The 13,617-nt window shown below is 36.9% G+C and overlaps 1 protein-coding gene across 1 annotated transcript in view; it reads left to right on the top strand.

Annotated features, from left to right (window-relative positions):
• COL4A1 (collagen type IV alpha 1 chain) overlaps positions 1-13,617 on the top strand; it is a 120,321-nt gene that overhangs the window by 94,648 nt on the left and 12,056 nt on the right. The window contains exons 35-45 of the mRNA XM_086880171.1: positions 2,363-2,461; positions 2,553-2,642; positions 3,495-3,634; positions 4,506-4,632; positions 4,736-4,816; positions 5,558-5,656; positions 6,155-6,205; positions 8,112-8,297; positions 8,944-9,077; positions 12,470-12,542; positions 13,241-13,312. Coding sequence (XP_086736297.1) covers positions 2,363-2,461; positions 2,553-2,642; positions 3,495-3,634; positions 4,506-4,632; positions 4,736-4,816; positions 5,558-5,656; positions 6,155-6,205; positions 8,112-8,297; positions 8,944-9,077; positions 12,470-12,542; positions 13,241-13,312 — 1,152 coding nt within the window. The remainder of the gene's footprint in view (positions 1-2,362; positions 2,462-2,552; positions 2,643-3,494; positions 3,635-4,505; positions 4,633-4,735; positions 4,817-5,557; positions 5,657-6,154; positions 6,206-8,111; positions 8,298-8,943; positions 9,078-12,469; positions 12,543-13,240; positions 13,313-13,617) is intronic.

Below are 13,617 nucleotides of genomic sequence, written 5' to 3'. Positions count from 1 at the left end.
CTTTTTTTGACACATTTTTCTTTGTGACCTGAAAAAAATTCAGGAAAGAAATGCATTTATGCCACTGATACCAAAAGATCAACTTATATCAGTTTAGAAACATATGGAAGTATTCAGGAGAAAGGCAATCAGTTTTCTGTTTAGAAACTTCACGGTTATAGGTTTGTTAGCTGTTTTAGATAATACATTCTTCTTAGATTTTAGATTTATTGATAATTGATAAATTAGTTGTTTAAAATAATTTTGTCTCCTGTATTGCTTTTCAAAGAAAAAAAATATGTATATTTTACATATTTTTAATATTTGTTCTTCTTATTATAAATTACTTTTTAATTAAAATTTACTTTAAAAAATTAACTTATTTTGTTAAAATAGAAGTGTAGAGTTTAGAAGGGAGCTACTGAGATCATGTGGTCTTTAATTTTCCTCAACCAAATCCTTCAGGCTTTAATAGTATATCTTGTTTTCTGAAACAATTATTGTTCTTTTTACACCTTCTGATTTCTCCCCAATTTGGCTGCATCCTTGTTAGAGTGCACATTGCTGAAACAAGCAAAGTACTTCAACTTGGGCCTGGCTAGAATGGAATTTCCCCTTCTTGAAACAACAGCTGACTGAGTTTGTGATTAGGTGTAATTCTCAGTCCCTTAGTTCTGGACTACTGCCTGTGTAATAATATTTTTTCATTTTGAATGCATGTTTTTGACATGCATACAAAATGATCACACACCTGATGCATTACACTTTTTGATTTTCACTGTGATGATTTTCAAGCTTCACTCCAACTCTTCAAAATCATTCTGTAGTCTAATCCTGTCCTCTTTTTGAGCCTTTCCTTCTGAGTGTCATCTGTACATTTCATCAGTGTATTCCAGGGCAGACTCCTTTCCTTTTGACAGTGAATCACTAATAACTATACTATGTTGTATTTGAACTGTGGAAACAGGAGAATATCCCAGTCTTAGCTACCTCTTATCTCCATGTCCTGGCTAATTGTCAGAAGGAGATCTGGGCTCACGTGTTCTGGTTGGGTCTCAGAGAAACCTGGGCATGTGGGTAAGTAGTGCCTCGCAGCTTGGGCAGCCAGGGACTGCAGGGGAGGGAGTGAGCAAGTGTGGAGTACATCTGCCCTTCAGCTGAGATACAGCTTCTGAGAGAACTTTTCATGAAGCTCCCAGCCTATAAAGATTAGATCATCTACATTATTTTTTCTCATTTGTTTCTGACCTTGATAGATACAGTGGTATGTAAAGCCTTAAAACCATGTAGGTTGTTTTCACTATTTCCTTATCTACTACTGGCATGTAGGATGATTAATTTTATTTTGTTTCTAGAAATCTAAATTAGGCACACTTGTGACACGCAAATAAAGAAACCTTTGCTGAGAAATTCAGATGGTTAATTTCTTTGGTTTCTAGTTTACTAATCTCTCCAGCACTAACAATGCATGCTTGCAAACGTCTATGCTCTACCTTTTCCTCACCACACACAGTCCACAGATTGTGCTGGCTTACACAGCCTGGAAGAGTAGGTTCCAAACAGATCCCAGACTGCAAATTTGTGCTCTTATCCCACCCTTTTCAATCAAAAGATACTTAGTACCAGCAGAGAAAAATAATTTAGTTATACTCCATAACTTTGCCGATCTTTTGGCTGCCTTCATTCCTCTAGACATATCACAGTAATGTTTTTAGAAGCTTCCAAAATACAAACTGTGCAGAGAGAATACATAATTTTCATGGGATATTATCAGTGATGCCTAATGAAAAAATTTGGTTCTGGACATCTTGAAATGTTTTTAATAAAAGCTACTTACTTCAAAACATTCAGTGACTTACCCTCAGTTACCCATTGTCCTGCAGCTCTATGTAACACTAACATAATTGTTTATGACCAAAAAGTGTGAACATAAAGTTGGAGAAGAGGCACACTATAGAGTAAGAAATTAAGCCATCTGAAGGTGCTTTAACATTTAATGGAACAGGGAAAACCAGCAAATTTCTGTCTGTTTACTAGTTGTTCACATGTGCCTTTTAGAGAGCTGAAACAGTCAAATCAATAATTTCTGTTAACACCTGTAGACCACTTTTCAAATAACTCATTAATCTAACTCAAACATTAATTTCAATTTCTGTTATAACTTGCTTTGTAATTTGCATAGACACTCATAAAATTACAATAATTTTCAGCCTTTCCTCAGTACTGGTTTAATGATTGGAAGGTTGTGTTTTACTCACAGCCATCCTTGTCCAGCAGAGAGAAGCAGAAGTGATCAAAAATTAAAACTAGAAGGATTATTATATGTAATTACAGTAAATTGTAATAAAACTGATCTCACTGTGTTTTTCTTTTTGGTGTCCAGGCGACCATGGAGCAGCAGGAGAAAAAGGGCTACGTGGGGATTATGGAGAACCAGGAATTCCAGGGAGAGATGGTGAACCTGGTACTCCAGGACAACCAGGTATATCTGAAGCTAACATCAGACAGACTGTTTGTCAGGTATTTTAAACCTTGTTAATGAATGAGATTCTTAATTTCTCTGTTGTCCATAGGACCAAAAGGTGATCAAGGCCCCCCAGGGTACCCAGGGGATCCAGGAGTTCCAGGACAAAAAGGATCAGTCGGTGAAATGGGTTTGCCAGGTACTGATGGCTAGGAATTTCTTCTTATTATTTTTTCCTCAAGTTAATATAGAACATTATGAGAAACCTGTATGGAATATTTGTTGGTGTAGATCTACTAAATAATTGCACTGTTTGCAGTGACTGAATGTTAGGCTTTTGGGACATTGCTTTTCAATCTTATTGTGATATACAAATAATAGGATGGTTTCCTAAGTTACTACATGTAAATCCCTTAGCTGGATGTTTAGGTTTTCTGTATTTGTTTCAGACAGGCAGTTTTTTTGAGTGATGCCTGTTTGTCTGTCTCTGGTAGTCTATGAACTGCATTAAGCTTCTTGTGTATTTTCCCCCTTCTAAAAGGTTTGGTGAGTTGCTGTGTACTGAGTGTCAATTATAAACTGTAGGGATCTGGGAATAATGTTATGGAAAAGATTGGTTAAGAATAAAATGGAGAAATACCTGTAACTCAACATGGAAATTTTGTTTCCATTGGGACAGCCTTGTGTCTAGCATATTTAGGTAATCAAATATGAAAGACTGAAATGGTAAATCAGGACAGAAAAAATACACTGCAGAAGAGTCACTTTGTCACTGTAGTACTATTAGAAATTATTCAAATAAAAATAAAGTTTTATTCAGTTCATATTTTTAGCAAGATCTTTGTTTACTCTGAATCCAAGATTATTACCATCTCATCCTATGAGTAGAGTTTATCATCTCATAAAAAGTCCCATTTAGAGAGTGAATCTCAAAAGAAAATTTACTTACTTTTATAGCTCTGAATAGCTAAAGCAACACTGAAACATCACTGTCAACACTGCTAGGGTACCACTGGTTCTGATGAACCCATTTTTCCCTTCCCTTTACTAGGAACACCTGGAGAAAAGGGTCTTCCTGGAGTACCCGGCTCACCAGGCACACCAGGGTTCCCTGGGCAAAAAGGTGAAAAAGGAGACAAAGGAGCACCAGGTTTTCCTGGAATTGGCTTTCCAGGGGCTCCTGGTGAGAAGGTATTTATACCCCTAAGGATTTGGTTATCTCTACTGAGCACTTGAAAAGATGCTGTTGGCCTCTAAGCCGTTTTGTTATGTTTTCTATTATGCTAATTTAACTGCCTAATGAAAAACTTGAAATATGTGCGTATGTACCAGGATTTTAGCTGCATTCTGTTTGATGGAACCAATGTCTCCAGTGTTCTTTTTTATTATCTCTGCTCAAAATAGGCTAATTCACAGTGCTAGAAATGTAGAGAAGGGGAAGAATTTTTAAAAATACGAAGTCAATAATGTGAAAAGGGAATTTTACGAACATGGCAAATAATCACACTAAAATAATGTTACTGTACTTTTACAAAGATACTATACAGTGCTCAGATACTGCTGAAAAGTGAACTATATTAATACTGTCTGTAAAGTTTAATTTAAACTCTAATAGTATCTAATAGGATTCTCATTTGTTTCATATTCCTTTTCTTAGCTGTACAATGACAGTTACCATGAATTTATAAGTAAAAATGGTAAAAATAATACCTGCTAATCTGGTAGCAAACTTACTGAGGACTCAAAAAAAGACTCACTTTAAGATGATGAAGTGTAGTAAGTTAAGAGGCTAAGTTTGAAAAGGCTTTGTATAACCAGCCTAAAAATGCATAGAAAACTGCTCATTTTCATAGGTAGGTATTAAGCAATTGCTAGATTAGTTAAAAATTCTGAGAGTGGAATTTAGCACCAAATTTAATCCTAAATTACGTTGTGTAGGAGTGGAAAAACAATGGAATTCTTTAAAAGTCAGTTGGATAACAGGGGTGACATCTACCACTGCATACAGAAAAAAACTGTTTCTGAATTAATGTCTGGATTTCATGTGTGCTGTCTCTTCCAGGGAGAACCAGGGAGAACGGGCAGTCCAGGTTTATCTGGAGATAAGGGTGAAAAAGGTAGTGCAGGAATTCCTGGAATGCCGGGTGCCCCAGGTCCCAAAGGATCCCCTGGCATGGCAGGATTTCCAGGCAAGTATTTATGCTTTTATAAAACAGAAACTGAAGTGAAAAATTGAAGTAAAAATTATATCAAATATTCCACATGGAAACACATTATTCTTCCTTTCTTTAGGAAGCCCTGGCCGTCATGGAGACAAGGGTGAAAAAGGACTTCCTGGCTTAAGTGGGATTCCAGGTTTAAAAGGAGAACCAGGTAAAGAAATATAAACCACCAAAGGACACTTAAAATATTGTTCATCTCCAAGCAGTGGATAAAACAAATCTTTAGCATTCTACATTAATTTTGACTCTGATATTTCACAGTGCATTTTTTCATTTCATAAGCAAAAAAGATATTGCAGTTTCTTAGGTAAATCTGGGTCAGTGTAGTGGGGGGCTCATATTTCTTTTTCACTGTTAGAAGAATAGATTTTACCACCTTCCACAGGACTGGTTGCTGTTACAGCCATTACTTCTGTTGTTTCTAGGCTAATTTAAAAACAATTCAGTTGATCTTTATGCCCAAACTTGAATCACCACATTAGTATCATTTCACAGCTATTAGAAAGAAAATAGAGTATGGAGTAGAGTAAGTCCATTGCTGTTATTAACATTTTTGATCTTGGAGTCTTCTTTTCTCAGTTTTTTGGCTGCAGGACACATCATCTTACATAACAATGGACTGTGCTGTTCACAAGTCTTTGCTGGAGTTCCTGCATTCTAAACTCACTAAGATTCATGATAATTAGCTGTGTCAAAGTTTTTAATACTTGAGCCCTGTCTCAGACTGATTTAATTCAGAAGTAAACTCAGTGAAAATCCACACTGAAGTCATCATGCAATATCTGCTTGGTCCATGTGGGAGCAAAATAAAAAGTAAAATTTTTCTTGAGAGAAAAAAATAAAGAAAAAAGAAAAAGTCATAGGTAAAATGAAAATGTCAATGATTTTTCAGGTGAACCTGGTGTTCCGGGTCCTGCTGGTGCCATTGGTCAGAAGGGTGAACCAGGTTATGATGGGATTCCAGGTGCAGCTGGTGCAAAGGGTGAACAAGGTACTGTGACTGTCATCTTCAGTTCCTATGGTATGAAAATGCACAGACACAGGCTGCACAGGAGTAGCTGGTAGAGGTGTGTACTAGCTTTGGTGAAACCTTAGAAAATAAAGTCAGTATTGATGTTTTATGATCATCTAGCATTTCAATGTGATCATTTAAATGAGCAACTGTGTTTAATCAATGTAATCTTGCAAGAATTTCTTTCACAAGAGCTGGTGATACTTTAAAGAATTGTGTTTTGAAATTAATTTCAGCCCGCAGCTTAGCTGTGAAATAGTGGAGCAGCCTTGCCTTTTCTTCTGGTAGAGTTTTCAGTCATACAGGACCTATTGTGCTAAGTACAATACCAGTGCATAACAAAAACAGCCTCTGCCCTGAAGAACTTTTGCATAAGCCATTTATTTGGAGTTTCTATTTGCATAATAGAGTTTTATTCATGAGAAGTTAAATCTAAGTACTTTCCCAACTTCTCATTTTTTGCTCTCTGTACTGCAGGTCTTCCAGGTAGAGGACTTCCAGGATTTCCTGGTGCAAAGGGAGATAAAGGTAAAACACTTACTTAAACAATTCTAAACCTCCTTCTGAACATACTATAACCATAATTCTGTAATACAGACATACCTTCTATTTAATTCTTTTACATCCTTTGCCTTCTCAGAGTAGGCAGAAGCTCTGAGAGGTTCAAATACTGATTTCTGTTACAGTGTCAACATCTTGGAGTTAGATATACCCTAAAATAGGTAATTATTCATAGTGTGGAATTTACTGCAAGCTGTGGTGTGATAAGGTAATATAAATAACTCCTGTATTTGTGTGCTGTGTTTTTGACTCCAATTATTTCTGTTTTCCTACTAATTTTGCAAGAATCAAAATCTAGTGAGGCTCTGTGCATCAGACAGCTATAGGTAGTGGTTTTGTGGCCAGGATAGTGTAGTACTTTCTTTGCCTGAATCTGTTTTGCAGCTCAGATGTATTAATTGCTATTACTTTACTTTTAATTATTTACTATAGCTCAATAGAGCATGTCTAAGCTATGCACAGGAGCATGGTGCAGAGATGGAAAAGATAGTAGAGTCCTGATGAGATCTCTATGAACATTTTTACTACCTGGGCTCAGGACTTAACAGCCTGGGTACAGCCACATGACTATGACAATTCAAATCCCTTTATGTTCTCTAAAAAGTGTGTGACTGCACTGTGCTGTGAGAATGGTTTGATTGGCTTGAGTCCGTGATTGTTCAAGGTGTCTGTAATGCACCATGCTCCATTTTATGAAATAAGTATATCCTAGACACTAGGTTGCAATAGATAGTGAAGAAATATCAACCTGCTGTTGGTAAAGGAAATTGTGTATAATGGGGGAATTTTCAATTTCCACCATCTGGAAAGCACAGACAATTCTATTAGTCCATCCGTGAAATGAACATGACACAGCAGATTTTGAAGAACTTACATATCTTTAAATATCAATGCCCCACCTCACCCATTCATTCTGTTAATACAGGAAACTTGTCAGGACAATCCAAAGTGATAAACCAGAATTTCGGAATATCTTTTATTTACCATCTTAGACTAATTAACAGTCATTAACTACTGCAAAAGCCCTAATGTTGGAGAATTTAATAACCAAAGCATATTTTCTAATCATAGTTCGGTAGGCATGTAGAGCACTAGATTATGAAAACACTTCTCTCACCTTCTCCATGTCTCATTTTATCAGCTTAGCTCATTTAAAAATATCTGGGTTTAGAGTAAATATATATTCTACTTTCATAATCTGTGTTCTATATGTATTGTAGTTCCAAAGAAACAAGTCTAGGGTTTAAAAACCTTGTTCTGCTCAGGCAGAGAGCCAGGGATAGTGTTCTCTATAAATTTTGTTGCTCTTATTGTTGTACTTATACCAGTTACTCTATATTCTTTTGCTCAGTCTAAAATTAGATTGAATTGCAATCGTTAACTATTTGTACAAGCCTGAAAGTAAGTACAATGAGTCTAAATCTAGATCTTAGTAAGAAAGTATTCAATTTTTCTCCAGGAGCAAGGCCCTTTGTGCTTAGTCAAGCAGAACATCCATTACTTGACTCTGACAATAATAATTGCTGTGGAGTAAGGGTTGGCTTATAAGTAAGTGTGGGGCTTTATAAACTTTGTGTAAGGAGTGGTAGAGGGCTGCTGAATGTTAATCTATTCTAAGAGTGACTAAAAATAGCCCACTGATGAGTTTAGATAAGAAAAGGTATGTCAGTCAAACTACTTTCCTCATATTTTATATCATAACATGAAGAATAATACAGTTTTCCTGAAGTTTTGCATTTTTATAGAAATGTATGAAGTTCATGTCAGTGTTTTCAAAAAGAATAAAGCTTACTATGAGTGGATAATAAGGCAGAAGGTTTCAGTGATTGTGATCTTCTCTCTAATCTTGTTCTGTGGTTGTTTCAAATCTCAGGTGCAAAAGGTGAAGTGGGTTTTCCCGGATCCCCAGGAAGTCCAGGGATCCCAGGCCTGAAAGGGGAGCCAGGATATGCAGGTCCACCGGGCCCTAAGGGGAGCCAAGGTCTTCCTGGGCTACCGGGAAGTGCAATTGAAGGCCCTAAAGGAGACAGAGGGCCCCAAGGCCAACCTGGTCTTCCAGGTAATTCTTTATCTTTAGTACTAAAGTATTGCTGTTCATTGAGGCTCACCTAATTAATTATAATTGATAATACAATCAGTTTTGCATGTCTTTGTTTATCCTCTTCTCCCAGGTCAGAGAAAGCCTTTTTCACAGGCAGTTTTGGCAGTATGTCCTAAACCAGGCTGACTTTATGTCCTCAAGCAGTTGGCTTTGTCCAGAAATCTTTTTAATGTTGAGAAGGATGCCTCCATTTCCATGTTTCCTTATGGACTTTATTTACATTTTTGAGGCATCTGGGGCTGTATTTTCCTATGTCCTGGAGGGTTAATGTATTTAAGATGACCTAGCTTGGCCTTTCCAAGACAGTGGCCTGTGCTAGAGGCTAAAGAGGAGAGTGGAGCAGAGCTACAAAACATCTTTAGTATGTTTATGCCTGAGGATGAACTATCTGCTTGTTCTGCACATGTGGAAAGCCCCCTCTATTTTCAGTCAGCCACAGAGAGATGATTGGATGAGGAGTCCCCCTGCAACAGATTCTACTTATTTTCTTGAAATGTCACAACAATTATTTTGGTTCTGTCCATCTGTAGACCCTGTTTGTACTCCATCAGATACTGCTGTAAACCAATTTTGCTACTAAATACTCTTTTCTTTTGTTTTTTAGGTTTACCGGGTCCAACAGGGCCACCAGGACCTCCAGGTCTGAAAGGGGCCAAAGGAGAGCAAGGGAGCAATGGCTGGCCAGGGGCTCCTGGGGGTCCGGGAATGAAAGGTGATCCAGGTTTCCAAGGACTGCCAGTAAGTTCCTTTCAGCACACTCCAGAATTGCTGAAAGCTGGTTCTTGTAATTAATGGATATATTAATCATACAGTTTCTTGTTCAAAATAATGATATTTTATGCTCAGTGTGCCTTTGGACTCAGAGCTGATGTTGTAAAGTCAGCTTGAAAGCATTTCAGTGCTCGTCTTGGAAAGGCTGCACCAGTGAGCTAATGAACTTATTAGAAATTTATAGATAGTGAGTGGTAACATACAACACCCAAAATATAATTTACAGTGTTTTAACAGTATGGGATGGCTGAAGCACATCCATAAATTCAGCAAATGCATTAGTAGTTAATTTTAAAGGTTGCATATTTCACAATAAATTGCCTTCTCAAAATACCTGAACTGTTTGCTTTCGTTATGAAAGCTCTCAAATAAAGTGCAGTTCAGTACTGTCAGTGATGACATATTGCTGCTGATTTAGAACTACAAACAGGCAATAATACTATTAATACATTTTTGTCATATATTATTAATTTTCCCTGTCCTAAAATAGTTCCTTTTCAGTATACTAGCAAGAGTGAAGTAGAATAGGACAGTCACCCAGAATAATTGGTCTTCTATATTCTCTCTCTCAGAGTATGATCCCTGTTTCCACACTGAAAAATATGCTCTATTTTTTAACTTTTCATTCCTTTTTTCCTACTACACTGGGAATGAGATCATATAGCCCAGAGTAGAAGGAAGCTCAGAGGGCACCTTATTACTCTCAAAAACTCCCTGAAAGGAACTTGTAGGCAGATGGGGGTCAGTCTCTTCTCCCAAGTAAAAAGTGACAGGACAAGAAGAAATGGCCTCAAGTTATGCCAGGGGAGCTTTAGATTGGATATTAAGAAAAATTTCTTCACTGAAAGGGTGGTCAGGCATCAGAATGAGCTGCCCAGGGAAGTGGTGGAGTCACCATCCCTGGAAGTGTTCAAAAAATGTGTGGATATAACACTTGAGGTGTTTGGTTTAGTGGTGAACATGGTGGTGCTCAGTTAATTGTTGGATTTGATGATCTTAGAGGTACTTTCCAATCTTAGTGAGTCTATTAAAAAAAAGAACAATAAAAATAATATTCATGGAAAAAAAGGATGGTAAAATTCCTAGTGTACAGAAGGAAGAAAGACTCAGGAATAAGGTCCTGATGTGAAATGCAGGATTTTAAAGGTATACTTTATTCTTGATGATGCAAAGAACTAGTGCATTTTTCTCTGCATCCAGGAGTCACTTAGACATAGTCACTTAGTCACACATAGACATTAAGGATTTTCTTCCATGTTCAGACCTTTTTATATTAGATACCATATTCTGCCATACTATACCATCTCTGAAGGTAGTAAATTCCAACATAACACTCCAGTATATTTTCCCTAGTTTAGTAATTTCCACTACTTCTTCAGAGAGCTTAATTTCTATACCCCAGGAAATTGTAAAGCTTTTCACTGGTTGATATACTGGTTGATATACTGGTAGAATTACCACTCTGAGACTGTTTGCTGAGAAAGAATGGAAAATGCCTTAGGATTTTGATTCCATGCCTTCAATCAGAAAAAAAATGTTTCACTGTCCTTGAGCCATAATTCATAGTGGCGGGTTGTTAACTCGGTGTGAAATGCTGCAGTGAGAGTGGTATTAAATACTAAGCTTCCTCTGGTGATACATACTGAGAGGAGTTTCTAATGTCTTCATCTTCCCCAATGTGACAGGCTCCTGCCCTGATTATGGCTCAATTGCTCATACAGGTCTCCAGGTACATGGTTACCTATATCAAAAGGAAGATTTTTGAATGACACAACCTGTCCAAAAATTGTATCCAAAAAAAGTAAATGCAGAGATCAGACTGTGAAATACAAATCTCATGGGTTTTTTCCTGCTCATTTGAGTGCTGAAGTGAGAGAAGAAACATTTACCTGAAATAGTTTTGTTCTCTTTGGAACAGATCCAAAAAATAAGTTGTTTACCAAGCTGTATCTGATAAGAAAAAAAAGCTTAAGAAATGCATACTGTTGGGGCAAATGTATTTTGATGGAAAGCTTCCAATAAACTCTTATAAATCTTTTTTACAATTATAACCCAAAAATACATATATTTAAAACTCCCCTCTTTTAATGTGATTGACTCATAAGTGCCTTCTGAATGAAAGTTGGCCCTCCTGTTTTGGGCTTCAGAAGTTTGCATATTATGATACAAAGAGATGGCCATTTCTTTAAACAATCCTCCATACTGTGACCATGTGACTGAAGGAAACCTGGAAATCTTACTACATTTATGCCTCCCTTAGCTCTCTTGAAGGCAGAATTTCTTTTGTTTAGCTTTGGAGTCTTTGGAAGTTTTAACTGTGGGCATCCATTTTTGAACTGGTCATCTCTTCTCCCTTTACAATCAGTGGAAAGAATTGGAAATTTGTGATTCTTCTCAATAGAAACATCTAACCTGCACTGAAAGAAAAATCACTCCTTTGTGCCTATTCTATTGCTCTGCAAATATGACTCCTACTGTTGGTATTATTTTGCACTGGGAATTCAATTCACATCTCCAGCTTCTGGTTGGTAGGGTACTTAGGAAGGGGATGTTATTTCTTTCCTCCACCTGTATCCCACATTTTATTACACAGTGAACTATTACTGCCATACCAAATCAGCCAGGGAGAAACTCTAAACTATACTTACAAGCTTTTTGCAGATGATCTGCAGCAGACACAAGAAAGAAAGGAAATTGGCAGCTGTTTGAATGACTGATTACAGTGTCTTTTGAAATAGAGTCTTGGTTTTCCTTGAAGAGAGGCTACAGTGAATTTGTTACCATTGATTTCAGGGCTACAGTTTAGAAGGGTGAAGGCAGAAGGAGGAGTTCCCATTGTGTTTGAAGTGTTTTAAGTCCTTGAGTGTTTTAGCCCTGTTGAAAAGTAAAAATCTTCAGAGGATTATAAATTGTTGAGCATATTTAATTTCATCCCTTGTGTGAATATAGAAGTTTTCAAGCCTGCTGTGGTCTAGAATTACCCTTTTTATTTATCTAACTAGCAACCTCCTGCTAAGACTGCACTGCAATTAGTATCTGCTGAGATACATGTTTACTGATGTTTTTCATAATAATATGGTCTATGGTTGAGAACCTTTTTACTGACTGCAGTGCTAGAAGGACCTCATTCTGATTTGGTATTTTTGTGAGACAAAAAGTAGTTTAGAAAGAGCAAAGTGTCACTCATGTTCCTGTAGGAGAAGCTTCCCATCTAACCAAGGGAGAGAATGACCTTTTCCTAAACTTAATGGCTTTCTCATATTATATTTTTTTCACAGGTTTCCAGTAATACACAGCCTATTTGAGAGTATTATCATAATAGTGTAGGATAACTATATTTCACATTTTCTTTTATGCAGGGTAGTCCTGGTTTGCCAGGAGATATCGGTCCAAAGGGTGATCTTGGACCTCCAGGAGTTCCAGGTGTTCCAGGTGAGGAGAAAACTTAACATACTCCTGAAAAGTATGCAAAAATGTCTCTTTCATATCCTTCCTCTCTCAAAAGAGATGTCCAAAGAACATTGAATCTAGGTTTATTATTACTGAACAGAACACTGAAAGCTGCATCAAAAAACATACAAAAGTATTGAGATTTTTGAGATTTTTTTTGTCTCTTGCCTATTCTTGCATTGCAAATATTAAATGTGCATTTCCTTTAAAAGTTGGACGAAAAATAGATTGTTAGATACTACCAGTCAAGAATCTTCCACAATTTTTTTGAGAATTAAAGAGGCAATATTATAGCTATATGTGAGGAAATGGGCTCTGTATGTATCCCTTGTTGATTATATTCCTGCTACTGTCACCATCATGTACATGAAAACACCAGTTGTATAAAAAAATACAGTCATTAATAGAAAAACATAATGCTTTTAATCTAGAGAATGATATTATTAAAGTAAGAGAACTTCGAAGAGAAGAGAAAAAATAAGAGAAATTTATTTTCAGTCATCATTTCTTTTGTGACTTAGTGGTGTTTGTATCGTGTTCCTGCAAACAGTTAAAAAGTACTTGTGCAAATAAAGTCACATCCTTTTCAGGATCATAGGGTCATACATGATTATTCCACACATATCCTTACAAATCAAGAAATTACTGAATTTTCATGCAAATATTTCCTTTGACTTCAGGTCCAAAAGGAACTCCTGGCTTCCCAGGCCTTAAGGGTGAGCGAGGTGACCAAGGTCTTCCTGGATCTATAGGTATAAAGACTTATGCTTTTCTTCCCAAATGTTTTTGGTGAAATGGTTATTTGTGATTAATTTGTGGCTATAACTCCATCACCCTTTTGTTCTGTTCTGTTCTAAAATGCAGAATATGAAACCAGGTATCATGTATCAGCATCTGAATGCTCAGATTAGAATCATAGAATGGTTTGGGTTTGAAGGAATCTTAAAAATCCTCTAGTTTCAACCTGGCTTTGAATACTTCCAGGGGTTGAGCTTCTGTAGCTTCTCTGGGAAACCTCTGTTTAGTGCCTCAGACCCTCACAGTAAGACATTGTCCT

This window comes from Cyanistes caeruleus, chromosome 3, assembly GCF_971803275.1.
Source record: "Cyanistes caeruleus chromosome 3, bCyaCae1.hap1.1, whole genome shotgun sequence".
Classification (NCBI taxonomy): Eukaryota; Metazoa; Chordata; class Aves; order Passeriformes; family Paridae; genus Cyanistes; species Cyanistes caeruleus.
The sequence above is the reverse complement of the archived record's forward strand: the minus strand, read 5'-3'. Positions and strand labels throughout refer to the sequence as shown.